This window comes from Microcebus murinus, chromosome 12 (assembly GCF_040939455.1).
Source record: "Microcebus murinus isolate Inina chromosome 12, M.murinus_Inina_mat1.0, whole genome shotgun sequence".
Taxonomy (NCBI): domain Eukaryota; kingdom Metazoa; phylum Chordata; class Mammalia; order Primates; family Cheirogaleidae; genus Microcebus; species Microcebus murinus.
Window position 1 is genome coordinate 85,431,295 of NC_134115.1, and position 25,165 is coordinate 85,456,459.

At 59.4% G+C, this 25,165-nt stretch overlaps 1 protein-coding gene across 5 annotated transcripts in view; it reads left to right on the forward strand.

Annotated features, from left to right (window-relative positions):
- The window catches only part of MVB12B (multivesicular body subunit 12B), a 162,483-nt gene extending 138,394 nt beyond the window's left edge, over positions 1–24,089 (forward strand). For 2 of the 5 annotated variants that reach the window (XM_020289479.2, XM_012771935.3), the window contains exons 8-10: positions 5,962–6,017; positions 8,370–8,429; positions 23,853–24,089. In XM_020289479.2, coding sequence (XP_020145068.1) covers positions 5,962–6,017; positions 8,370–8,429; positions 23,853–23,939 — 203 coding nt within the window. In that variant the 3' untranslated portion in view covers positions 23,940–24,089. Of the gene's footprint in view, positions 1–5,961; positions 7,489–8,369; positions 8,567–23,852 lie in introns of those variants that run through there. The other 3 variants (XM_076009042.1, XM_076009043.1, XM_020289478.2) reach the window with 2 other exon arrangements.
- The last annotated feature ends 1,076 nt before the right edge of the window (positions 24,090–25,165 follow it).

The following is a 25,165-nucleotide window of genomic DNA, read 5'->3' on the forward strand; positions in this document are numbered from 1 at the left end:
GGCCTGAGTTATTTGACATGTGCTCGTGACCTCGTGTGTGGGCAGTGTACGCGGGCTTCCTTTCCTTCTCTGCTTTGTCGAGCCGAGCCAGGCGAGAATGTTGTTGCCTCCCAGGCTCAGGGGCATCCTCACATCCCACTGAGAGCAGCAGGGCCTGGAAAGACCGCTGTGCTCAAGGACAGGTGCTGTGACCGCGGACTGGCCGGGCAGCACAAGGAGCCCCGCCCGAGCCCCAGGCCGAGTGGGTGGGGGGGGCAGGTCGAGGTGAAAATGTGCACCCCGAGTGTAGCTCCGTGAGAGCAGACCCCTGGTCCACGGCTCTGTCCCCAGCTCCTGGGACAGCGTGTCGGCCCGAGCGGGACTCGGCAGTAGACGGAACACGGAAACAGGTATCGCAGTCTCTCAGCTCCAGGAGGCAGCGAAGACAGATGCCAGCTTTAGCTGGGGAAAAAGAAAGGGAGGATGTAAACGTGGCCCCACAAGAAGCCAGGATGGAGAGATGGTTCATGATGGTTCATGTCCCACTTTTGGGATAAGTCAAGAATCTCTGCCATTGATTTTAAGACACGCTTGGCAAATATATCTTTAAAACATGGAAAGGCAGCCCAGATAAGAAGAGTAGCAACGGGTGTTATGGAATTAGGAGGGGTTAGTGGTCCCACAGATCGGCTTTCCACCCAACATGCACCACGCCCGACCCCGCATTTGGCGGCCGTCCTGGCCCTCGTGGCCAGTGCTGCTTGGTCCCTCTCTTGCCGGGGCAGGGGCCGCCTCGCTGCATCTTCCCCAGAGGAAGGGGAGGTCTCCCCACTGGACCATGTGTGACCAGTTCAGCGCCCTTCCTGTGACAGGTCTGAAATGTGACTTGGTTCTGTTCCCCTTCCTGTCTTCTCTATCCCAGTCCCCCTCCCGCTGCCCTGCGCACACGCCTGGCTCCACGCTGGGCGCTGGGGATGCCAGACAGGGGCCAGGTGAGCAGAAATGGGCAGAATCCTGCCTGCCGGGACATCAGACCTGGTGGCTGCTGCTCTTCGCTCATGTGGTCTGGCTTCAAGTCCCCTCACCATCCCGGCCTCTTTGGAGGGTGACCCCCTGAGAGTGCAGTCTGGGCACCAAGCACCACACTCAAGCTCGGGGCAGAGCAAGATGGGCCATTGCTCCTCCTGGGCACCGGGACTGCAGAACTCCTACCCTGTGCTGGCACCCCCTTCTCTAAATAGTCAGATCGCATCAGTGACTTAACCACAACCAAGGCATTTCTCCTGTCTCCTGCTGTTACTCCAAGTCTGTCATTCCAGCTAACGCAGCTGGGCTTTTAGACCCAAACTACAGGACTCTACACTGACCTCTGGTCAACTCCATCCATTAAGTTTAGCCCGTGATCCCAACTTCTTGAGATCCTTACTGGATTCCACTCTGTTATCCAGTTTATAGACCGTCTACCCAGGCTTGCCATCAGCCACGTGCTGGGCAAGCACACTATGTGCAGCCTCATTTAAGTAATTGATAACGCCCGGTCACCCTCAGAGAGGTCACTCAGGGTTAACACGGGTCTATTAATCAGCTTCTGGAATGTGCAGGTAACGAGTTGTGGATCCTCCAAACCTTAACAACTCCAGCCACATTTATCCATCGTGTCTACATGGATAACATGAGAAATTTTGTCAAATGCTTTGCTGAAACCCATGTTCTTTCAGCCTGTCTGAATCTTCAATATACTAGATTTTTAAAAATAAGTGAATTTGGTGGGCAGATCTCTGCTCCGTCAACTCTCGCAGGCTCCTGGCGACTGGAGACCCCGTGTGGGTGAGAAGGGCTTGGGCGAGGTCTTGTTCCTCTAGCTCAGCTCCCGCTGGGAGCTTCAGCCCCTTGGATTCTGTCCGCTTGTCCTCCTTTCCCCAAGTTAGTTAAAATCTGTTTCCTGGGCGAGTACGAGGAGCACCTGACCGTGCTTTCTGTCATGAACTCCAGGCAAAGCAGCGATCGTCCTGTTTCCGTGGCGGTGCCGGACGGCTGGTTCTCGCGATCAGGACCAGGTCCCAGCGGTTCTTGTTGCCTCTGCCGCTGGCCCAGCTGGGATGTGTCGGCCACCGGGTCCCGCAGGCCACCCTCTCCCTGCGTCTGGCTTCCTAGATGGTCTCAGGAACGTGTCTCCCCTCCGTTCTCTCCCAGGGGACCCCTTTGTTGTGTTCCCATGAGAATGTCACTTTGCAAGAGGCTTTTCTGTAACAAATTACTGTCGAGCCTGCCCCAGGAACAGAAGGTGTGCCTTACCCAGGCACCTAGATGTGCTCACGTGAGCGGCTTGGCCATCACCCTGCGACTCCCTGGTTGCTCAGAAGGTCTGGGAGGGAACACGTCCCTCTGGAAGGTGATATGGGGGGGGGCCCTCCGCAAGAGCCTCCCTCCAGCCGGCTGGGAGCTGTACTGGGTCCTCTGCCCACCGCCAGGCACCCAGTGGCTAAGAGACAACCCCGCAGGAGTGTGGGGGGGGACGCATGTGTGTACGTTTACATGTACACATACCGTGTAAATATGTATTATACATTATGTATCATGAAGATGCATGATATCTACATATTATATATATGTACATCAAAATGCCATCATTACTGGCATGCAGTTTTTGCAAGTTACTTTTTCCTCATCGGTTTTTATGTAAAGCCCTCCAAGTCAGACAGCCAGTCTGGGCAAACCCATCCTCCTCACCCCTGTCACACCTAACTGGGCAGGAACACGACAGGATGGAGGTCAGGCCACCAGGCCCAGACAGGCAGTCTTAAGGGACCGCCATGTTTCTGGATTCTTCTCTCTCAAAGACAAGACCCTCAGTTGGAGGGAGAAAAAGACATTCCTTATGGGAAGAAGGAGAAACTGCTTAAAAGTAAGGGGGTTTACTCTGAAGGGTGGGAGTGCTCAGAAACTAGACAGAGGTGGCGGTCGCATGACATTGTGAATGTGCTCAGTGCCACTGAATGGTTCACTTTGGTTAACTTTATATTATGTAAATTTCACCTCAATAAATTACTTTTTTCAATTCCCTCCCTGCTTAGATCTCCCCAGCCCCTAGGAGGTGATTCTCAGACTCCTCCCACCCATGGCTTTCCTCCTCAGCACCAGCAGGGGTGGGTCAGCCGTTCCCCGGGTCCTCAGAGAAGTTAGACACAGGTGCCCCAGGCCACAGCCCCCCACCCAGATCCCAAGATCCCTGTCCTGGGGACAGGCCCTTACCTGTGCGGGGACATAGGATGCAGGGGTGAGCCTCATGGGGACCCTCCAGGAGAGGAGGCCCGGCCAGTCCCCAGGTAGGCCCAGGGAGGGCTTCCTGCAGGAGAGGCCCTCAGCGGACCCCGGGAGGCCGGCAGGGCACAGGCACAGAGGGTGGAATGGAAAACGAAGGCCTCGAAGGCGGCGCCTGCAAGGGGCATAGGGCCTGAGATACAGCCAGGACCCTGTTTGGAAATCCCCCCCCCCCACTGGCCTTCGGAGGCACCAGCAGGATGAACTGACGGCCTCTGACTGGGGCGAGCCCCTTCCCTCCCTCTCTCCAGTCCTCAGGACTCCCCAGCTCTCGGTTCCCAAGTGTGATCAGGTCTCTGCAGGTCACCTTGCCACCTTTTTAACATATAAGCTCTCAAAACATACATTACATCCAGCACCTACCGCCAGTGAGAGGGAGCTCTTCACCCCCAAACACTAATAAGGTCTCTGACACCCACTGGGGAGGGAGGAGGCAGTGGGTCTCCAGCCGGGCCTGTGCTCCGGCACTTGGCACCAGACACCTGCATCTGTCTGGTAGGCGGGAGAAGCCACAGAAGGGTGGGCGTGTGAAACACACCTGCGGCAAGCTGGCACATGACTGGGCCGTGGCAGACTGGACCTCGGGAGCTACAGGACAGGTAAAGGAGGCTGTGCCCTCTGGGGCTTTGGGGTCACTGCTTCCTACCTGGTAGACCCTGGCAAGCTCCAGCTTCTCCAGTCCTCTGCCTCCAGATCTGTAAAATGATCAGAAATGATGCAAGTTCCCAGCCCATCTCAGTGACCTCAGGAGGGCTCAGAAGTCAGCATGCCGTGAGGGTGAGCATTGGCTCGCACCTGGCACTGGGCAGAGGTGGGGGATGGCAGGATCCTGGCATGCCTCGTCCTGGATACTGGGTGGGACTTGGTTCCGTCCCCCTCCAGAAGGGTTTTTGGGGGTTCTTTATTCACTACTGAATTTTTTCAGCCGTAAATGAGCAAGTACAGGGAGGTGCTCAGATTGCACTTGTATGTTTGAATGCATGGGTGTACTGCGTAAGATTATTCTGGGCTTTTCCCCTGCCCTCCTTTCTGTTTCCACCCTCACTCCTCTGTGCGGTTCCCGCAGGTTGCAGGGGCACAGGTGACGGCAGGAGGCCTCTGACCACAGGTGTCCCTGGGGGCCCCAGCAGCCGAGCTTGGGGCAGCGGCTTCCCAGGGAGGAGGAGGCCTCGGTGCAGCAGCTGGAGCCGGCTGCGCTCTGTCTCTCCCTTCGTACTGACCAGAGAAGGTCTCGTTATTTTCTTCACTAAAATATAGTACGAACATAGCTTAAAACAAGCCACTGGACTCCTCTTGCCAGTCAGATTTATCCCAGACGTCTTTTCTTTCTGTAACTTCCCTCGCTCCTGCTCTGTGTCCTTCTGCTCCTGCTGCTCTTTATGAAGGTTGGAAGGAACTCTGTGCCTCTTAGATGCCAGAGTAGGCCTGACGTCAGGAGACACTGGGGGTAGCGAAGAGTGCCGTTTCCTGGGGAGCCCACTCACCACGGCTCCTATCCTGCTCACTCCCTCTCTCCCTAAAACCACAGCCTACCACAAAACCAGACCCTCGGGGTGAGGCCCCGGCCCCGACCGCTGGGCTCCAGGTCCCGGCACAGGCCCGTGGCCCCACTCGCTCCTGACTCTGCTCAGATGCCGGGAGAGGTCTCTGCCCACGTGTCGGTACCCCCGAGTGGCACCACGTGCCCACACTGTGAGTGCCCGTGTCACATCGTGCCCGGTGTGACCTGCTCCCCCAGCATGGCGAGGTTTCCTCCTCTGCGACGACGACATAGCAGTTCATAGAAAGCACTCTCTGCAGAGCCGGCTCCAGGTCGTGTTTTTCTCTAAGTGCCCTTGGCAGTGATGACCTGGGACAGGGTGGATGTGGGGGGGGGGCATTCTGCAGAAAAGGGACTGCACCTCTGGGCCCCGGCGTTTTCGTTCCTTGGGTCTCCGTCTCACACCCTGGCTTTCTCGTCCTGTTGAAGTCGAGCACACTGGCGCACCTTGAGTCGAAGCCCAGGACTGAGCAGCCGAGAGTCAGCACGGGTGACCCTCCCCCCACCTAGAGTGCCTGCCCCCTGCGTGCTCGCCAGCCGGCACCCCACACGTGACGCTCCTCACGCACAGTGCTGCTTTCACGTAGGCGGTGCCATCCGCGTTTTAAAAGTAGCTTCAGTTGTTCATCTGAAGTCACGGCCAGGATCCAAGCTCAGTCTGACTCCAGAACTACTCCTTCCTCCAACTTGGGCTTTCCCACGAGCCCGCCGGCTGCGTGGAGAACGTCTGATGATCGTGCTTTCTGCCCACCTCTTTGCCAAGCCTCTGTCCCCTGCTTCCTGCTGTCAGTCCCTTGGCGGGTCCCACCACTGACAAGTTGGAGGCCACACTCCCGTGCGGGGGTGGCACATGGGGGCCCAGACCAGCCCTCCTCTGCTCCCAGAGCTCTTGTGCACACATCTGCCTGGTGTTCAGCACCAGTGGGGCGCCTGCCTCCCTCGCTGGGTCGTGGGTCTCGGGAGCAGGGGTGGCTCCTGCTCACACCCCGGAGCTCCCGCTCACCTGAGCTGGGTGCCAGCTGGCGCCAGCCAGGAACTCGTTCATACTCTGTGCTGACGCCTTAGGTCAGCAGGCATGGGCAGTGTCTTCAACGCCATTTCCTTCTTTTCTTCTTTTGCAGCAATGGATGGTGTGCCTTTTATGATTTCCGAGAAGTTTTCCTGTGTTCCAGAAAGTGTAAGTTTCATGCATGCTCGCCCTTCCTCTGCCACCCTCAGCCTGAAGTCCCACCATCCTGGTACAGCGCACAGGGCTGTCCTGGCGGCCCTCGCCCTCCCCGGCCCCTCTGGACTCACGTCTGCCTGGGTGGCCTCTCTCTCCCCGGAGGTGGCCCCTGCGTCTGCTCCACTTCCCGAGGGCTGGGGTGGGTCTGCTCATCTCTGGCCCCTCCAGCTAGTGCCTCAAGTCGCAGGAGCTTGAAGAGTGAGGGGAACGTGGCTGAGGGGACAGGGAGAAGCTTGAGACAGGTTAGCAGGCGGCTCGGGCGCAGCTGAGCCTCTCCCAGGTCACACGTGGTGGCTAATCAACCGAACCTCGCGGGCTGCGTGAATGTTCCTGTTTCCCAAGCCCAGCTTAGTCTGTTTTGTTCTTTCTTATTTAGCAATGACAGCTCCCCGCGTGAAGGAGGCTGCCCGGCTTTCCCGTTGTCACTCGTGCGTCCTGTGCTAACCGCACGCCCTGCTCTGGCTGGGAGGCCCCGTGTGCGGGCACAGAGCCTCCAGCTGTGGGCTCCCGCTCACGGGAGCACTGACCACAGGGCACACGTGAGCACACGCGCCCAGGCTGGGCCCCCAGCCGCCGTTAGTGACAGGAGGGGCTGCGTGGGCTGGCCTGGCCTTAAGGTTGACTAGACCACGTGAGGTGCCGCCATGGGCTGCGGCCCCCGGCACTCCTGGGGTCCTCGCCCAGCTGGCGCCAGCCCCAAGGTGGCAGTGGCCCTCTCTCGGCCATGCCGGCCCCATCCGCGCCGGCCCAGCAAACTCGTTTCTGGTTTTTATCCTTTCTGCAGAAGTTTGCTTTGAGTAGCTAATAAACGCGAAGGCCCCAGTTCGGGCACCAGCTAAGGAATCCTTCAGTGTTTTTCTTGGATCCAGCTTAAAGCCACCCGGCTTGCGATTTGACCTGCTCTGTAGTTTCCATTTTCATGAAATATAATAGGCCTCCCCTGAACCCTTCTAGTAAGCAGCTTAATCTTGAAAAATGCTCGTGACGTGACACGCAGAGCTTGAGTAACTTCAGCCGACTCCACTTGGCCGCGTTGCCATGGAGACGCTGGCGCCTCTCCCGCCGTTCCCTGGGAGAGGCTGCTCTGTCCTGCTCACCAGCTCCAAATTGGGGGAGTTTAGCGGGGTAGTTAGAGCCTAATGATGCAACAGCTGGACCTCTGCGGGATCCCGGGATCGCCACTCGGCTGGCGGCGCAGAGACAGCCAGGCTGCTCCGTGGCCACTGGCACGGCAGCCGGGAGCGCAGTGTCTGCTTCGGTGGCCCCGTCCCAAGATCGCCCTGCGAACGTGCTGCCGCCGAGTCAGCAAGTGCCGAAGGCCACGGACTCGGGCCGGCCCCACGCCCCGCGCTTCCTGCTCTCCTCAAGCTCAGTGCGCAGCCTGGCCAGGAGGCCCTTTCGCAGGCGAGGACAGGAGGTGCTGAGCCCAGTTTTGAACCCAGTCCTGGGACTCCGGCGCCAGTCTCGCTGGCACGGGGAGGGCCCTAGCCCGCTCCCGTCCCTGGGCTGCCACGGTTCAGGACCGTGAGGGCCCTCGGGCCTCACCTGCTCATGCCAGGCCGCCAGGAGGCCAGGCTCCGGCCCCTCTCGGGGACACAGGACACTGACGTGACCACAAGGACTCAGGCCGGGGGCCTCACAGACTCGGGCCCCCTCTGTCCCCCAGGTGTTTCAGCCCAGGCTTCCCGGGCCTCCCGCTAATGGTCGTTGCCATGTGTGTTTGATTTTTCATGCTGTGTGACGAAAAGCCACCGTTTTCAAAGAAAGGTCCTCAGTCATCATGAAATTATAGAAACTCTCATTAAAACGTGATGTTACCATTTTTTTACCACGTGGATTTCTCAAGTGGTAATTGGTGGACGGTTGCTTCATTCACCTGGCATTTTCGGAGACCCGGAATCCCCCATCCCCTTCCCTGGGTCCCGCGGAGTCCTGGACAAGAGACTCCCACGATCCCTCAGACCCACGGCCGCCAAATACGTGCAGCCGTCACGGCGCCTTGGGCACCTCCCAGCCCGCAGCTGCAGCAAGGAAGAGCCCACCTGCGTCTCTTTGGCAGCAGGAGAAGACGGGCAAGTGGGTCAGCCACGGGCACAGTCTTGCAGCAGGCCCGAGACCCCTGACTGCCGTGGACACGCGACCGAGCGGTGGCCCTGCAGCCTGTTGCCGCAGCGTGCTCTCCCTTCTCCTCCCTGTGCCCCAGTGACGACCAGAGTCGCCAGACCGGTGGAAACGGGGTCCCACAGGGCGGTCTGAGGGAGCACGTTCCAGCCGTCTAAGAGGGTGACTTGCCCTGTGTTGCAGATGCAGCCCTTCGACCTCCTGGGGATCACCATCAAGTCTCTGGCAGAGATCGAGAAGGAGGTAAGGGCCGCCCAGAGGGGAGGGCGGCAGGACAGGTGGGTGCCCGTCTTTCCTGTCACTCAAAGGCACTTCATGGGAGAGCGACTCCCTTCTCCCGTATTTGTGGCTCCCGGTCAGATATGACCAACGTCCTGTCTTCTCCACATCAAGAGGCGGTAGTGACAGATGGAGCCACCAGTCTTGCTCCATTTTAAAAAATGTCCCAGCTCAGAGGAGGTGCAGGCTGGAGGATGGGTGCGGGGTTGACTTTTCTTCCTGCTTTTGTTTCGTTATCTGCTACCAGGAGGGTTTGGGAAGTGCCGGCACCTGTTGTGTGCTAGAGCAGGGGCCGGCGCTGCGCGCTCGCTCAATCCACCCCACCCCGCCCCAGCGCGGCCCGGCCTGGCCCGGGGTGTGGACGTGTCCCCAGTGGAAAGGAAGCCCAGGGCTGGGGCCGGAGGACAGCTCCGAGCGTGGAGTCCAGCCGGGGGCAGACCTGCCGGCGCCCCCCGTTTCCGTGAGCCAGTGTCGGGGCGCGCGTCGGCTTTCACGTCCGGCAGGTCGTTAGGCAGTCACGTGCCGCAGCCAGCTCTCCTGCGAGAGGAACATTTGTCTCAAAGATGGAAATGGTAGAACCATTTCAATATTCTCAGTTCCTCTGGGTTTTCTCTTGTGTACCCAGCCAGCAGACGCGGGTTGCATTATTGAAAGATGGCTGAAATCAGGGAAAATTGAATCAATGTAGTACAACAAATTTCTAAACCTGTCATAGCAAAAACAAGACAAAAAAGTCCCCCTTTGTCTTAGATTTTCAGTAAATCATAAAAACCAAACCTGATTGTCATCTATAGATTTTTTTATATATGACTTGGGAAAGAGACCAGGCTGGCTGGTGCATTGGAAATCCAGGTGCGCGTGGAGTTTCTTGTCTGCCCTTCCCAAGAGCAAGGGGGCTGTGGTGGCCCCCTGCGCTTTGCGGGACAGGCCTCTGAGGCAGCCTGCAGCCACAGGGGGCGAAGCAGGGCCAAGGTCACGGGACAGACGTCTGGACCAACCCAGCTCCACCGCCGCCTGGGGCCAAGTCACACCCTCTCTGTTTAACCGGGGATAGCAACGGAAGCCGTCTCCTAGGGGTGTTTTGTGGATGCTGAATGAGCATATGTGGGAATAGCTGGCCGACAACGAGTGCCCCATCACTGGGTTAGGTGCAGCCTCCCGAATGTCTGGCTCTCTCCCGTCCTACCACACTCCGGCCTGCCGACCTGTGGGCCCTAACGTGGCACCGTTTGCTTAAGCACCTGCTGCATGCTCAGCTCGAGGACTTGAGGCTTCGCATACCTCCATGTGCCTCTCGGAGGCTCTCTGGGCTGGTGGGGACAACGGGGCTTAGGAGGCCAGGCGACCTGGGTCCCAACCCTGGCTGGGCCTTTGAGGTCGGGATGGGGTGAAGTAGGGGAGGGGCCCAGTGTAGGGCCCAGGGCATGTGGTACGAACCCTGTAAACCATAATGCTCCAAGGGCCAAAAGCTGGCCCACATGCGTGTTCCCTCAGAAGGTCCCGTCTCGCTGTGGGGTGCTCAGAGTCAAGATAGGCAGAGCCGGGGAGGGGGGACGTGCTCCAGAGTCGGCCACCTGGGGCTGAGGCTCAGCTCTTCCCGTAACCCTTCTGAGCCTCTATTTCCTTTTCTGCAAAATCAGGACCGTGATAAAAATATGTACCCCATAGCAGGTGTGGGTTTAACCGGGACAATCGTGTCAGTGGTCTGAGCACCGCCCGCCTCACTTACCGCTGCTGTCGTCACGGTCACGATCGTTACCATCGTTCCTGTTCTCCTTGTCCGCGTAGAGGGGGAGGGCAGCGGTCACCCTGCTCTGTTCCTGGGGGCCGAGTGTCCCCCGGGTGGCCGAGGCTAGCTGGGTTTCTCAGTCTCAGTCGTGGGTTAAAAGCAGCAGGTCTGTACTCGCTGTTGAAGTCAATTCAAGTTGACGTACAGAGAGCGTGGGGGAGTGGGGAGAGGTTAGAGACGTCAAACAGGGTGTAAAGCAGTAACGAGCATCTTCCGCAGTCCAAGGAGTTGTTCGTGTAACCCAGGATTCAAAGTTACCTACGCCGCCCTTGCTGCACGTGACGGTGACTAGAGTGCTGACGCCCCCACGCCCTGCTGAGCTGGCTCCTCCTCCCGCAGCAGCATGCGAGGATTTTCTCCATAAATAAACCCGAAATTGCTACTTTTAGCCAGTGAACTCGGCATTGCTCCCGGGAGCCGGGGGCCTGAGTTGAGAAGCGGCGCCCACAGCCCGCTGGCCTCTGCTCTGGGGCTCCGCGTGGGAGCAGCTGGGTGTCCCCCGTCGGGATGATGGTGCTTTTGCTCCGTTCCGTTCTTAATAGGCCTGGTAGGGGCTGGGGAGAGAGATTTCAGCTTGGAAATTTGCTTTGCTCCCTAAAAACCTTTGTATTTTACACCATGAACCAAAACGGGGGGGGGTGACCCACAATAGAATAGAGTAAGGAAGGGTGGGGACTGCCTTTGGGTTCGGTGGCACAGACCTGTGACCACACATCTCCCCGCTGGTCCGTGACACCTCCCTGGTCTTGCCGGGTCCCCCGCAGGCGAGCCTCGCGTCCGCGTAGGGGCTGCTTCCGGCTGGGCAGGTGCTTCTCCCCTTCACTCTCCCCGCCCACAAGGGGGGGAGCGACGTCCACCCTTGTACAGGAGGAGCCTGGACTCGAGACAGTAGGTGACCTGCCAGAATCCTATGGCAGCAATGCGCCGTCACTCAGGAAGTCCCAGACTAGACAGAGGGCTGGTGCGACCCTGGCTGCATGGGCTGCAGTCTCCATCCACTGGAGGGTGGTCCCGACTTTGAGGAACAGAAGTGCGTGCCTGAAGGCAGCACATTCTGTCCGTGCGGACTTGAGGCCGCCGTGCCTTCCTGCTGGCTTTAACCGTACTCACTGTGCCCTGCCTGAAGGGTGTTTCTGAATTTAAGCCCAAGCCCTGTCACCACCATCTGGCCTCAGGGACAGGTCACCCCTCAAATGAACCCCATGACCAATCCACCTGCAACGTGGCCATTAGGGATGGGAGCAGGGGAGCCCCGAGAAACCAACCCCGGCGACCAAAGGGAGCAGGCAGCAGCCAGACAGGAGAGCTGCCCGCGGCCACCCAGCAAGGACGCACGGCGGACCCAGGTCTGCCACCCAGGAGCTGCCGGCACTGAGTAACGGAGGGAGACGGGGCGTCCCCTGGGCCGTGGGTAGGCAATGCATCCCTGTCCCCCACAATCCTGACGAACTCGAGGGAGAATGTGCCGCTCGGCCCTGCTGCCAGGGAGGCCTAGAGAGTAGGAAAAGGGGACATGCCGTGGCCGGATCACAGCCCAGAGCCACTGACCACACCCTGCTCAGGCACGTGTCTGCAGGGCTGCACGTGGGCTGTGTCGGCAACTCCCGGGTGTGGACAGGACAGTCTCCCAGTCTGCATGCCTGGGGGAGGGGGACAAGTCTGCCTCTTAGGTCTGGCCCCGGGGCCAGCCCCTTGGCTTCCGCGCCTCACGTTGCGCACAGGCCTCCTCACCCGCCCGGGGCTGTCGCACACCGTGCCGCTGCAGAGCTGGTGCCACGGCGGCTGCTGCTGCGTTCGCAGGGATTTCCCCAGGGTCGTGGTGTGTGTCGCACTCGGGTTACGTTGCACAAAAGACACGCAAGGAAGGTCATGTTTTAAAGTTACAATCAATGTACATGCCATCTAGCAGATTTTGCCAAAAAAAAAAAAATCTGTGCAAAGGCAGCACCTCTCACGGTTCAGACACTCGCTGTGGTGGCGCGGGTGGCTGCGATGAAGGACGCCGTGATTAATAGAGAAATTCGCACGTGAACGCTGTCGCTCTCCTGGCTCCTGCCCGGCCCCATCCTCCTGCCGCCACGCCCATTCCCCCCGCGCCGAGCAGGGGCTTTGCCGTCCTCCCAGGGCCCGTGCAAACCAGTTCGAGGCGTGAGAGGGTGAATTTTTGCTCATCTCCCCTCAGCCATGGAGACAACCCGGGCGCTGGCCGGTGGCGTCAGCGCGGCTGGCCTGCCGCACCTCGGCCTCCCCCGGGGGACTGGGCAGCAGCCAGCTTGGCTCTGCAGGAGGACAGAGAGTGACCCCGTGGAGCTGTTGTCCCTATGAGGCCCTTATCAGCCTCCCTGCCGCCCAGACAAAGGCTCTCTGTGTTCAGAGCCTGGAGAAGTGTAATTTCGCAGCCAGCCCCCGTGATGAAGCATCTTCCCTCGGAGTGAGAAGATGGGCATATAAATATTCCCCGTCTCTGCCGCTCTTTATTTCCCTTGTAAGCAGTTGCCCCATTTCTCCAGCTGATGGATCCCCGTCGCAGCCAGGGCGGGAGCTCCCCGGCGCTGCAGCCCAGGCGGCGGCTTCTGCAGCAATCCCTCGGCGCGGCCGCCTGTTTACCCTCCTCCCCACCCGCCGCTGCCCGGGCCTGCAGCTGGTCAGTCCCAGACTCGAGGCTCGCCGACCTGCCGACCTGCCGCCCCCTGCCTGGGCTCTCGCGCCGCACGAGGTTTAAAGACAGGAGCGGACCTTTCCGGTGGGCGAGGGGCCCGGGCAGGTGACGCGCCTGGAGCACCTTCTGGCTCCACGCACAGCCGTGCCCCACCGGCTGCCAGCCTCACGGAAACCACGCCACTCACCCTGTCCTTCCGCAGGTGCCACCGTCAGAGACGTGGCGGGGGACGTGCTCATTAGCCTACCAGGCTCCTCGTGGAGCAAACAGCCTCCATTTTCATCCGACTTTAAAGCTGAAAGACGAGGGAGAATCTAATTAGTAAAGGGACGATCTAGTATTAATCACTCCCTTAAAATTGACAAGGGAGGCAGTTCATTTAACCACTTAATTGCTACAGGTTTTTATGGGCTGCTGTTTGCAGACATATTTAATGAAGAAGTTATAAATCCAAGGGAGCTTAAAATTTTAATTTTATACCTAAATATTTTCCTTGTTCTCGTGTTTGTAGTCAATCCTCAGGAGTGTAGTCACGTGGAATGTTCCTTAAATGAACATATTTGCTAACTGGCGTGATTTCAGTTTTTAAAACATTGGTTCCAGCAATTAGGCATTTTTTTTTCAGTTCCCAAATGACTAGAGAAATTCGTCTTGATTATAATTGCTCTTAGCCACGCATATCTAATTTGTGTCTTTTTAAGTGTTAATTAGTAAACAGTTTGAGCTGACATCTTTATGTGTTTGTGTGTTGAAAAATGGGGCTTATTGCTTATTTAGCTTGGGGCCGATTCCACTAGCATTTACGTCACGACGTTGAGGTGAAATTAATGAAAATACATTTGGCAGCTTGAGGTAGAAAGAATGTTCGAATTCAACTTTGGGACGTCCGCTCCGCCCGGCCTCCACAGACCCCTCAAATGTGAGGGTAGGGTCCACGGAGACCCACATGCAGCAGGAAGAAAGCGAGGCAGAAGATTTTTGCATCAGCAGTGAAATGGCAGAGTCCCGGTTTTATAAGAGCAAAATGTTCATATTCCAGCACAATTGTTCATTCTCTCTGCTTTTGGAAAGCTTTCATTGTGCTTATTAATGTGCACGGGTTTTGTGCAAGGACTAGGTGCAGCCTGAGAATGTGCGGTCCCCGCGCCCCACCTAGTGGTAGGATCTCGAAGTGCAGCAGGAAGCACGGCACCTTTTCTCTCCCTTTGAGGTGGAATGTTTTCACCGCCCAGAATCCCCACTTCTTTTTCAGTCTGGAAGCCGAAATGTTCGGGGAAAGAAACCTGCCTACGTCATCTATGAAATGAAAGTTAGGTAAATAATAGAAGTGAACCTGTTCTGCTTTCCCTTTCATATGTTGCTCAAAGACAAGGAGCTGCCACTCACATTCCTAAAGAGCTTCCCCGGAGTTGAGATAATTCTGGCCGAAAACAAAGAAACCTGACAAATGAGTTGAATAGAAGGCACAAAAGAAATCCTTGCCTTCTTTCGGAGCTGCAGCCGGGAGCGGTTCCCTTCCCACCAGCCGAGGAAGACCTTGGGGCCGTCTGTCACCCTAAGCAGCTACCCTGCCGATCGGAGTCCATGTTTCTGGTATTCAGTGTTTTCCCCTGAGTCCCAACGTTGTACACGCTGATAAAAATGCAGGCATTGTACACGTAAAGGCTGAGCACCCGCCCATCAGCTCCGGGGGTGCTCACGCGCGCGCACGCATGTGCACACAGACCCTCCGCGGGCTCACGTACCATTTCTGTGCTTGCCCTCGCACTTGCCGTATGTCCCCTACATCTTCACGTGTCAGTTTGCAGATCTGCCTCGTTCCTTTTAATGACTACATGTTGTTCCCTTTTATGATTATGCCATAATTTATTTCACCCATCCACTATTGATTGACTTCTGAGTTGTTTCCAATTACTCACTGCTGTGCCGCCGCAGTAGATTTCCTTGTACATGCGCCTCTGCTCCCCTGGGCCTCTCTCTAGAAGACCATATATTAATACTGCCATTTGCCACCTCGAAAGGGTGGGCCCATCCGAAGCCCCCCGCCAGTGGTGCCTGCAGGGGTCTCCTCCACAGCCTCGCTCCGCCAGGCATCCCCGGGATTGTTAATGTCCGACGTCGTTTACTTAACAACCTTCACCTACTTTTAGAGTTGGGCATCCCCTCATGCCGCCTGCTGTCTGTATTTCTCCTGTGCACCTCTTCTGTTTGCGCCGTGCTCAGTGATTTTTCTGTTGGCTTATTGAGCTTTCCGTATTGTTTTTAACAGCTCTTTATGTTTTCAAGACAGCAGCCTTTTCTCCACCATAAGCTCAAATACGTACACACTTTAATCAGCGCCATTTCTCCTTGTTAGTGATGTGTTCTTTTTCTATACGAAGGTTTTATAATTTCCGTGGGCAATTCTGTCTTTGTTTTAACGTTTTAGTTTTGGCTTTGTGTCACACTCAGATTATTAAAAAAAAAAGTCACCCTGATTTTCCCCTACTCTTTTATATATTTTAATGTATTAAAATATGAAATACTTTTCAACCACTTGATCCATCTGAAATTTATGACAAGGTCAGAACTAGAACCAGCTCTATTTTGTCTTGTGGGGTTAGCCAGTTTCCCTAATGTTTAGAGTTCTTTCTTCTATGCCTTTTAAATGCTATTTTTATCATATGTTTTCATATAGAAGTGGTCCAGCAGATATTATACTCGACTCTGTTCTGCTCTATTGTTCTATTTTTATATTGCCACATTGTTTGGAATCTTATAGCTTTATAATAAGTTTTAATATATGGGAGAGTTAGTTCTCTCTTATTTCCCCCCAGAATTTTCTTGATTATATTCGCCCGACTGTTCTTCCAGCTGAACTTTAGAATCTTTTTGAGGGGAAGGAGGTTCCAAAAATATCCATTCTAGATCTGTATTGGCACTGCACGGGGTACCTAGTTTGGTGAAGGGACGGTTGACGTTTCACACGGGGCGTCTCCGTGCAAGGGCAAGGTGCCTCCCTTCCGCTCACCCAGGTCTGGGCTTCTGTCCGTCACTCGGCAGAGCAGAGGGTTTTCTTTGCAGAGATCCTGCGAGATTCTTTTTAGGTTCTTCCTAGGCGCTTTATGTTTTTGTGGTTCTTGTGAACAGGGTCTTTTTCTTTCATTCTGTTTTCTGTCACTTATACATAAAGAAGCTATTGACTTTTCGTGTATTATTTTTGGAGCTAGCTGTCTCGCCACGGCTTTTACGGTTTCTGATGGCTCTTCACGTGCTTTTCTTCCGTCCCCCGGCAGGCAGTTCCGTCCTCTGCAAACACTGTGCCAGCATCTTCCTCACGTGTCTGTCTGCCCCTCGTCCTGTGGGCCTTTGACACCTGGGCAGGCACATTTAGGTCCCCCGGCATCCTTGTCTCAGCCAGGTTTTAATGCAAGTCTGTAGTTTCAACACTAACCCGTAATGCTGCACTCCGGCTTGCTGTGTGGAGACACGCCTTTTTTTCTCCTTCTTTTTATCGTGTTAAAGATGCGCCATCCCTTGCTATTTTCCTAAATGTGTTTTATCAGGAATGGATGGTGACTTTTGATAAATGTCTTTTAATCATCTGTTGGGGCGATCCTATTTTTTCTCCTAGGGCGTATTAACACGCTGGGTTGTATTAATAGAGTTCCTAATTCCGAGTCCCAGAGTCCCCCCCCACCCCCACCACCCTTCCGGGTATTGCAGGCAGCACGGTGGGCTCAGCAGCAGCCGCCACACAGGTGGTTCCCACGGTGGCCCAGGGCATCCGTCACACAACATAAGTAAGAGGACCAGGCTGAGCCCGAGGAAAGGAAGCTGGAGCAGAGACAACGTTTGCCGGACAGGATTACCCACACTGTTACCGTGGCGACTTGTGTACCTGCCCGTGCAAAACCGAAGTCACGGTGAATATTCGATCTGTTGCAAGTTCTTCCTAGGATTTTCCTGCCCTTTTCTTATGGTTTTGGGAACTTCCACCCCTGGAGTCTTAGATAAGTAATACTGTAAAAGAGGGACTGGTGGAAGGCCGCCTGGCACGCCCGAAAGAGTAAGCATCAAGCAAGGCAGCGTGGGGAGGCATCTTCCCCTTCCCAGAGTGTCCCCACCGCGTCTCGTGGCTCCACCCAGAGACGTGCTGGCAATCAGGATGGGTTTTAATGTTTTCTACAAATAATCTGGGGGGGGGGGAATACACACCACTTGTTAGGCGGTGTCCGGGCGAGTCCTGATGCTGACCCCGTGGGGTTGGTTGTGAGCACAGACGTGGCGCTCGCTGCGACCGGTCATCAGCAACGCGTCGGGCAGCCCGCAGCCCGCCCAGGCCACCCGGGCAGGACAGGCGGGAGCAGGGTCGCCCCCTTCCCAGCCACGCTGCCGTCCTCCGCCCACCACCACCACTCTGTGTGCCGTCTCCCGGTTTTCATGAAACGCGTGCAGTCCTCTCAGTCTGTCACTCCCCTACCGTCGGTAGTCACCGTGCAAGAGACGCGTCACACCCTCGCCAGCGTCGTCCTTGCCGTCCCACATGCGCCCACAGCACAACCTCAGCGATAAAATGGCGCCCACGCGCTGCCTGGCAGGGTGCGGTGCGGGAGGGGTGGGGACTGCGGCAGACCGGCAGGCCCCCACCTGTGGGAGGCCGGGGAGTCTGGAATCGCCGTGCCCCCCTGTTCTTGCTTTCAAAGAAATCTAGGTAAATGTTGGCGTTTTATGCAGAGTCTCTTAACTCTTCAATGTTTATAACGACGTAGAAACACCACGCAGCCAACGCCGCGTGCGCCCGCAGCTCGCTCGAGGTCTGTGCATGGACAGTCTCGCCTAGACTCAGTGTCGCCATGCGCAGGGGGCCACGGACACACACGGGAGTTACCGTGCGCAGGACGGGTGTAGTGTCCCCCGACACAGCCATGCCCTGAGGACCCAGGGCTGGACTGACACTGCTGCTGCCACAAAGGACTGGAAACCGAATGACCTTCCACCTGCCCGACAGTCGAGCCCCTCACCCAGCTGCTTCCTGTCCCTGCAGTGAGCTGTGCCCAGAGCCTGACCTGTTCCTCCTCTCGCCACCCGGCGTCCGTTCTCTCTGCCATCCCTTTGGCCTTGACCTCTGCCAGGCTTTGGAGCTACTGAATTGGCTGAGGCTCCCAGCTGCCCTGCACTTGGGGGGTACAAAAAGTGCTGCGGGAGCCTGGGGGGCTGTGACCAGCTCCCCCCACCCCCAGGAAGGGACGTGCTTTTCAGAGCAAACGCCTTTGGCTAGGCCTTAAAGGACAAGTGGGACTCAGTGTTCCAGAAAGAACAGCGCTCAGAAAGCCCTGGCATGTTGAGGAGACGGTTCCGGCAGGGAGAGGGAGGGGGCCGGGAGGAACACGCGCGGGAGGAGAGCCCTGCAGAAACCACTCAGACCTCGGCACGAGTGGGCACAGGGCTCTGGGCGTGGGCACAGGGCTCTGGGCTCGGGCACAGGGTGGAGGGGAGCCACTTTACCTGCTCCTGGTCGCTCCTGCCAGACGCTGGGCGGAAGGTGCTTTGTGAGCTGAGGGTGCCCTGAGCCCAGGGAGGCAGGCAGCCCGTGGCGTCCCTCAGAAACAGGCCCTCAGTGTCGCCGTGCCCTCGTGGGAGTCCTGGGCTCGGAGCAAGAACCAGGGGAGGGGAAAGTGCTGATGAGCAGTGACGAAATGACTCCATGTGGCCGAGTGACAGCCATGCGTTCATTCAGCGACTGCACAGGGCCCCTGTCTGGGCTGGCTCCATGCCGGGCGCTGTGCCCGGACAGACTCGGCTCCTGCTCCTGGGGTTCCTGGCCTTGGGGACCAGAGGCCAAACCAGAGTAGAAAAGGAGACAAACCTCACAGAGGTCCGTATCCAACCCCTCGCTTAGGGTGAGACCCTGCAGCTAGGGCTGGGCGGGGACTCCCGGCTCCGGCGCTGCTGCTCCCAGGTTGGAGCTCAGGAGCGTCTGGGAGAGGCAGGACGGAAGCACAGACGTGGGTGGCTTCCCAAAGGGCTTGCAGGAGCCCTCGCAGGCGCTCCGTGCACAGCTGCCCAGCTGTGCCCTGGCCCGCGCGTGGCCTTGGCTGGGAGGTCGGCTTGTCCCCTGCAGTGGGATAGGCACAGGCTGAGCCCCAGGAGCGAGGATTCCGTCCCGCACACTGCCAGCTCCTGGACACCTGGTTGTCGTGTCCGGTGAGGCCCAGCTGCAGGGCGTCACCCTCACTGAGGACAGGGACAGGCGTCCCGCTCGGCTCCAGGGCTCCCTGACCTGCGCCTGCACTGCCTCCCTGCGCGTGAGACGAAGCCCTCACGTGCCGCTGGTCCCCGGCTCCCGTGTTTACCCAGCCTTCCCCGTGTCTCTGCGGAGCCATAACCCAAGTGGAACGAGGACATCCATGGAAAAATGGGAAGATGGGGCCACAGAGTGTCGGGCGGCCTCAGGCTCGTCCCTTCAGTTGTTTAAGGGAGGGGACACGTGCAGGGGCTTCCAAACCTGCCTGTCGAGCAGAGTCGCCTGGGGTCCTCTCGAGAACACAGGTGCCCCCACCTACCAAACCAGGGTGAAGGGGGCACAGGGGGCGCCTCCAGCACACACAGGACGCCTGCAGGCCCCCGGGAGAGCAGGGCTTCCCGCCTCCCCGTGTGATGCGGCTGCCCCGGCGGGCTGAGCTCCCAGCGCCCGGGAGACAGATGGGAAGGACACGGAGCCCTCGAGTGAGGAGAGAACGCTTCCCATGGTGGGAGTTCCCAGGCGGCCGGGCTCTGGATAAGGAAGCTGAGCCTCGAGAGAGCTGCTTTGCGGCCTGTGGGAGGCCTGGGATGAGGGCAGGACCCGAGTATGGAGCAGAAGCCGGGAGGCTGGGACAGGCCGGCAGGTGGGGCCGCTGTGCAGATCCTCCCTGCCCTCCCCTGTGCTGGGCCAGACCCAACCTGCGGGCGCAGACCTGCCCTTCACTCTCCTGCCACCCCTGCCCCAGACGCTTCTCGCTGGCCTGAGTGTTGTCTCCCTTCGTTCTCCTCCACCTGTCACCTGGCCAGGCCTCTGAGCCTGCCTGGGCCCCTCCAGGCCTGTTCCTGCCCTCTGACCACGCCCTTCCACGCCCTGCAGTGATCCACCTGCATTTGCTCCTTGGCTTGAGAGAGGTGGGTACACAGCACCTGCCCCCGGCAACTCTCTGGGCCCCGGCCCAGTCCTGCACTGGGCCTGGTTTCTCTGGGGCCTCAGGAAGTCAGATCCTTCCCTGGGCCTCAGTCTCATCATCTGCAAAACCCAGTGCTGGGAACGACCCCTTAACACCCGGTCTCCCACGGAGCCCTTCTCTCTCGTGATGGTTGCTGGATGGGGGGGGTGGGCCGTGGGCGGAGGGCTGGGGGAACGGGTGCCTTCCCCGTCTAGTGTCACATATGCCGTCCCCAGGCAGTGGTTCTCCACCTGCCTGGCCATTAAAAATCACTGGAGTGATTTTAAACACGCCGACACTTCCCCACCCCGTGCCAGTTAGACCAGAACCATCCCGCCCAGCCCAGGACTGTGCGCCCCAGTGGTTAGGGCCTTCGAGGCTGGTGCAACGGCCGGCTAATTCTTTCGCTCTCAGGTGCTTTCACACACGTTGCCCTGGTTGACTCTCACCACCCCTTTGTGAGTAGACCAGGAGGTTCGGTCACCCCCTTTTTGCCAGTAGGGCTGGGGCCAGAGTGACTTTGCATATACCACATAGCTTGCGTGTGGCCCCTACCCACAGGACACTGGCCTAGCTAGGAGAAAAGGCTTTGGGAAGCCGGGACTCTCGCAGCGCACTGTGGCCTGAGAGGCCTGACGCCGTCAGCTGCACGATTCCTGGGGTCCCCAGGATGCCCCAGACAGAGCCCCTGACAGTGACATCTCTTTCCTGCAGAAGCCCCCAGGCCCGGGCTGCCGTGTGGCTGCTATGGCAGCCTGTGCCCACCAGAGGGCGCCCCGGCCCGGCGCTGCTCAGCTGGGCTCGGCTGTGCGAGCCAAATGCTTTTTAATTGAAAATTTTTTTAATTCAAAAAGGATTTGCTGTTTGTACTCGAGTGCAGGTTTTCCTTATGCAGGAGACTAATGTCTTGAGTAAACAGATCCCGGCCCAAATCCACCTTCAAAGGTACTCTCTGTTTGCCCAGGGGAGCGAGAGGCTTCCAGAAGCGCCTGGTCTCTTGGGCAAACACGCGGAGCGGCGCGGGGCAGAGGACAGCGTCTGCGGGAAGGGTTAGCCGCCGCCGCGGGGGATTATGTCGGGGGACATATGTTGAAATTTCATTTGGGGAGTTAGGGAAAACAAGGGAGGGGGGTGGGTAGCGCATTTCTCCAGCCAAGATAACCTAAAAAGGGAAAAAAAATCCCCAGGGAGAGAGGGGCGGGAGGGGACAGCGATGCGCACGCCCCCGGGTGGGGGTGTCCGGGTCAGGGGGAGACAAGTGTTGTCACTTCCCCCCGGCCCCCCAGGAGGGTGGAACAGGAGTTCGGCAGTTCATCCTGGAGGGCCGGTCCCGCCCCCTCCCTGCGACCCTGCCCCCACAACTGGCCACGGGGACTGGACGAGTCACAGGGTCCCCACCACTCCGCGGCTCACGCAGGCCTGGCAGCGTCCCGCTCCCCACCCGCCGCGCGGGGGCCCAGCCCTGTGCCCACTCCGGGGCTGGAGCCTCGACCTCCCTTCACTGGCGCCCTGAGGCCCGACGCCCCTTGCGCTCCCTGCCACCCCAGGGGCCGGCTCGGCGGGCGCAGCACGGCCGGCGGAGGGCGGAGCGCGCAGCCAGGACCCCGGGCCGCCCCCTCGCCTCGCTGGAGCATCGCTTCGCCTCTGCCGCCGCCCGGCCCCCCTGCACATCTCGGCCCCCGGGCCTTCCCTCCCTGCCCACCGTGTCCACGTCCACGGATAGGGTCACAGGATCCTCTACAACGGTCCCCAGACCGCCGCGTGGGGACGCTCCCTGCACCGCGCATGGCCGTACTCTGTGCTGCCAGTGCCCTTCCCCGCCACGCCCCCCCTGCTTTCCGCGCGGACGGCAGGAGCGCCCCCTGCCCTCCGCCCTCGCAGGTGCCCTCGGGCGGGGCTGTACTGGCGTGCCCGTGTCCCTCCCTGCCACTCTGTGCGCCCTGCGGACGGTGCGGGGCGGGGGAAGCCGGCGAGGGAACGAGCGGCCGCCAGGTGGCAGTGTCCTCCCAGCCGTCGCGCGGAGCCCTGCCGTCCGGCTGTGCCTGGCCCTTAGAGAGCGGGACGGCGGGCCTGCTCCGTGCGTCCCTCCGCGCATCCTCACGGCAGGCCCTGCGCCTGGGCCTTCTCCCCACTTGAGAGGCGAGTTCGCTGAGGCCCAGGGAGGAGAGGCCTGCCCGAGGTCACCTGCGGCCTCCAGCCCCGCCCTCCCCACCTGTCTGGCAGCAGGTGCTGTCAGTTTGGGGCCGCTGTCACATCGTCAGCATCACCCTGGCCTTTCGGCTCAGCGGCCCGAGGGTCTGCTCAGCCCCAGCCGGGACCTGTGTCCCCCGTTGTGCTGGCTCAGCCCCTCAGGCAGGGGTGGCTGGTCTGCCGCTGCTTCGGCCTCCCTGCCGTGTTTCCACTCTAGGAGAACAAAAGCCCTCGTAGCCCTCTTGCGCCCTTTCCTTCTCCAGTGGCTTTTGGTCCCACTCTGCCCCCAAAGGCCTCAGCCCCTGTGACCCTCCTTACTCAGCGTGGCCCCTGGGGCTCCTTGCTGCGCCCACCCTGGGTGGCCGGGGAGGGCAGGCCGGCCGGGGCTCGGGGATCCCAGGGCCACCCCTGCAGCCAGGGCTCAGCCTCCTGCCCTCCCAACCTCCAAGGCTGTCCCTGAAGGAGCTGCATCTTGTGGTGGCCGAATTCAACTAGGGCAGCTCCACTTCCGTCTGTTCACGTAGCAGAGCCCTTTCTGAGGCAATTCTGGTAAAGGTTTTTCAAATATTTCAGATGTTTGACAACCGCTGCGCTGGTCTAAGCTCCTCAGTCCTGAAACCCGGATGGCCACGGAGCTCTGTCCCCGCAACCCCACCCAGCCCCACAGACCTGCGCCTACAGTGGCCGCTCAGGCTCATCCCTGCCAGGGCGGGGCGCTCCTTGCCCCCCTCTGCCCACTCGCACCCCTGCGTTGGGTGTTGAGGTCCCAGCTGGCCTTCCTGGGAACCGCAGGTAACCTGCCAGCTGCACACCCCTTCTCTAAACCTCTGTCGGACGGGAGACTCACGCCCAAGACCCAGGGCCAGGCAGGTCAGCCGGGGTCTCCAGCGAGAGGGCCAAGACCCTGAGGCCTGGCTCCTGGCACAGTGTGGAGGACAGGTGCCCTCCTGGGACAGCCCGGCCCAGCCGTGTGGCTGCGGGGGGATCCTCGTCTGGGAGTGGCTCTGAGAATTCTGGGAGGAAAGGGTGCGGAGGGCATGGAGTCAGGTCAGAGGTGGCTCGGGCAGCCCCTCGGGGTCCCTGGGTCAGCACACATTGTCTGTTGTCGGCAGGCTGAGCCCAGCAGCCGAGGCTGGCCTTGCTGGGGTTTGGGGCCGAGTCTCTGATCTGCCCTGACCACCGGGAGCGTGAGGACCATCCTGCTGGGCACAAGCACACGGCGCTCAGCACACGCATGGCGGGCGGGCACCACGCTGGTGTGCTGTGGCACCACAGCTTTGCACAGGGGCTGAGGCCCCACGCTGTGGGTTACAGGCACCAACGCAGGAGCCTGTAATCCCCGAGCCGTGTCTGCACACACTCACGTACACACAGGCCACGTGCACAGCCCACGTGCCCGCCAGCGCAGGCAGAGCATGGCCCCCGCTGGCACCGGCCTGGCCCGTGGCGCTGTGCGTGGGTGCCCAGGGAGGCAGCCTCAGCGCCTCTGCCTGCTCTGGTCTGAGGCCCTGGAGGGGCGTCCTGTGGCATCCCCTGGACTGACTGTGTCTCTCTGTCCCCCACCCCACCCGCAGTACGAGTACAGCTTCCGCACGGAGCAGAGCGCCGCGGCCCGGCTCCCGCCCAGCCCCACCCGCTGTCAGCAGATCCCCCAGTCCTGAGGCGCCAGCGGCCGTGGGGAGACGACGCCCGACCACCGCCCGGTGCCGGGGCTGCAGGGCGCTCCCCTCCCTCGCCTGTCCCTCCGCCTCCTCCCACCGCGGCCAGCCCTTCCCACCCTGCCCGAGGGTGGCCCGGAGACTCTGGGCAGCTGCGTGGACACGTCCCGTCATCAGCTCGCCTGACATGACAGCCCCGCCTCCCCGGGGACATTGTTCATAACCACGACTAATGTGTGTGTGCTGTAGTGACCAGCGGCTCCTAACACGTCTTGTGATGACCAGATGTCCTGCGGAAACCTTACCCACCCCGGAGTCACCCCGAGGGCCCTGGGCAGTTGCTCCAGCCGCCCAGTGACACCCGTCGGCTCCCTGCACTGCTGTCACCTACCACAGCAGACGCCGCTTGGCCATTGCTTTCCCCCCGGAAGACACTGGGGCTTGGCGCTTCACACAGGACCGACCCAGGGCTCGCTGACCATCCCAGGCTGTGGAGCAAGTCCTTCTTGCACAGGGCCAGATGCCCACGTGTCTCACAGCAACCCTGCAACACTCGGCAGGGAGAAGTCCGTGGGTCCCCGTGTGACCCTGCCCCCACTTTGGACATCCCATGAACTTGTCACCCAACACGTGGAACACCCAGAGGTCGGGGAGCAGAGGGGTGCTGCTTTCTTGGGAGGAGGCAGAGTGACAGGCCCTGCTTGGCTCCTGCTGCCCAGGGCACCGTGCTCAGCCACTCCCCCCAAGGGCTAGCCTAGGGGACACCCACGTGCCAACAACAGCTTCAGCTGCCTCGGCCCAGTGCACTGGCCCCGGGACTACGGGGACTCGGGCACCCAGCCCTTCTCAGAGCCAGGCTGAGTCTTGGTGGCATCTGCTTTCAGACCAGTAGGAACAAGGTGATCTGAAAAGTCCCTCTGACCCAGGTCACTGAATCTGGGCAGAACCGACATTCCTCCAGGCGTGCCCATTGGTGCTGAGTCCAACTCCACGCACGTTTGCCCGCAGTGGCCCCGGGGCCCAGCCCTGGCCCGAGGGGTGGCCTCGCTGTGCAGCGTCTGCCATCGGGGTTCGTCCTGGTGCCTCAGCGTGGGAACCTTATTCTTCAGGCATGGGGCTTGGTGCGTGGAGGGGCGTGGAAACCGCTGCCTCAAACTGTCCCCGCTACAGTGCCTGGGGTGTGGCACACAGGCGGCCGGGGCCTGAGGCTCAAATGAACGGCCGAGAAC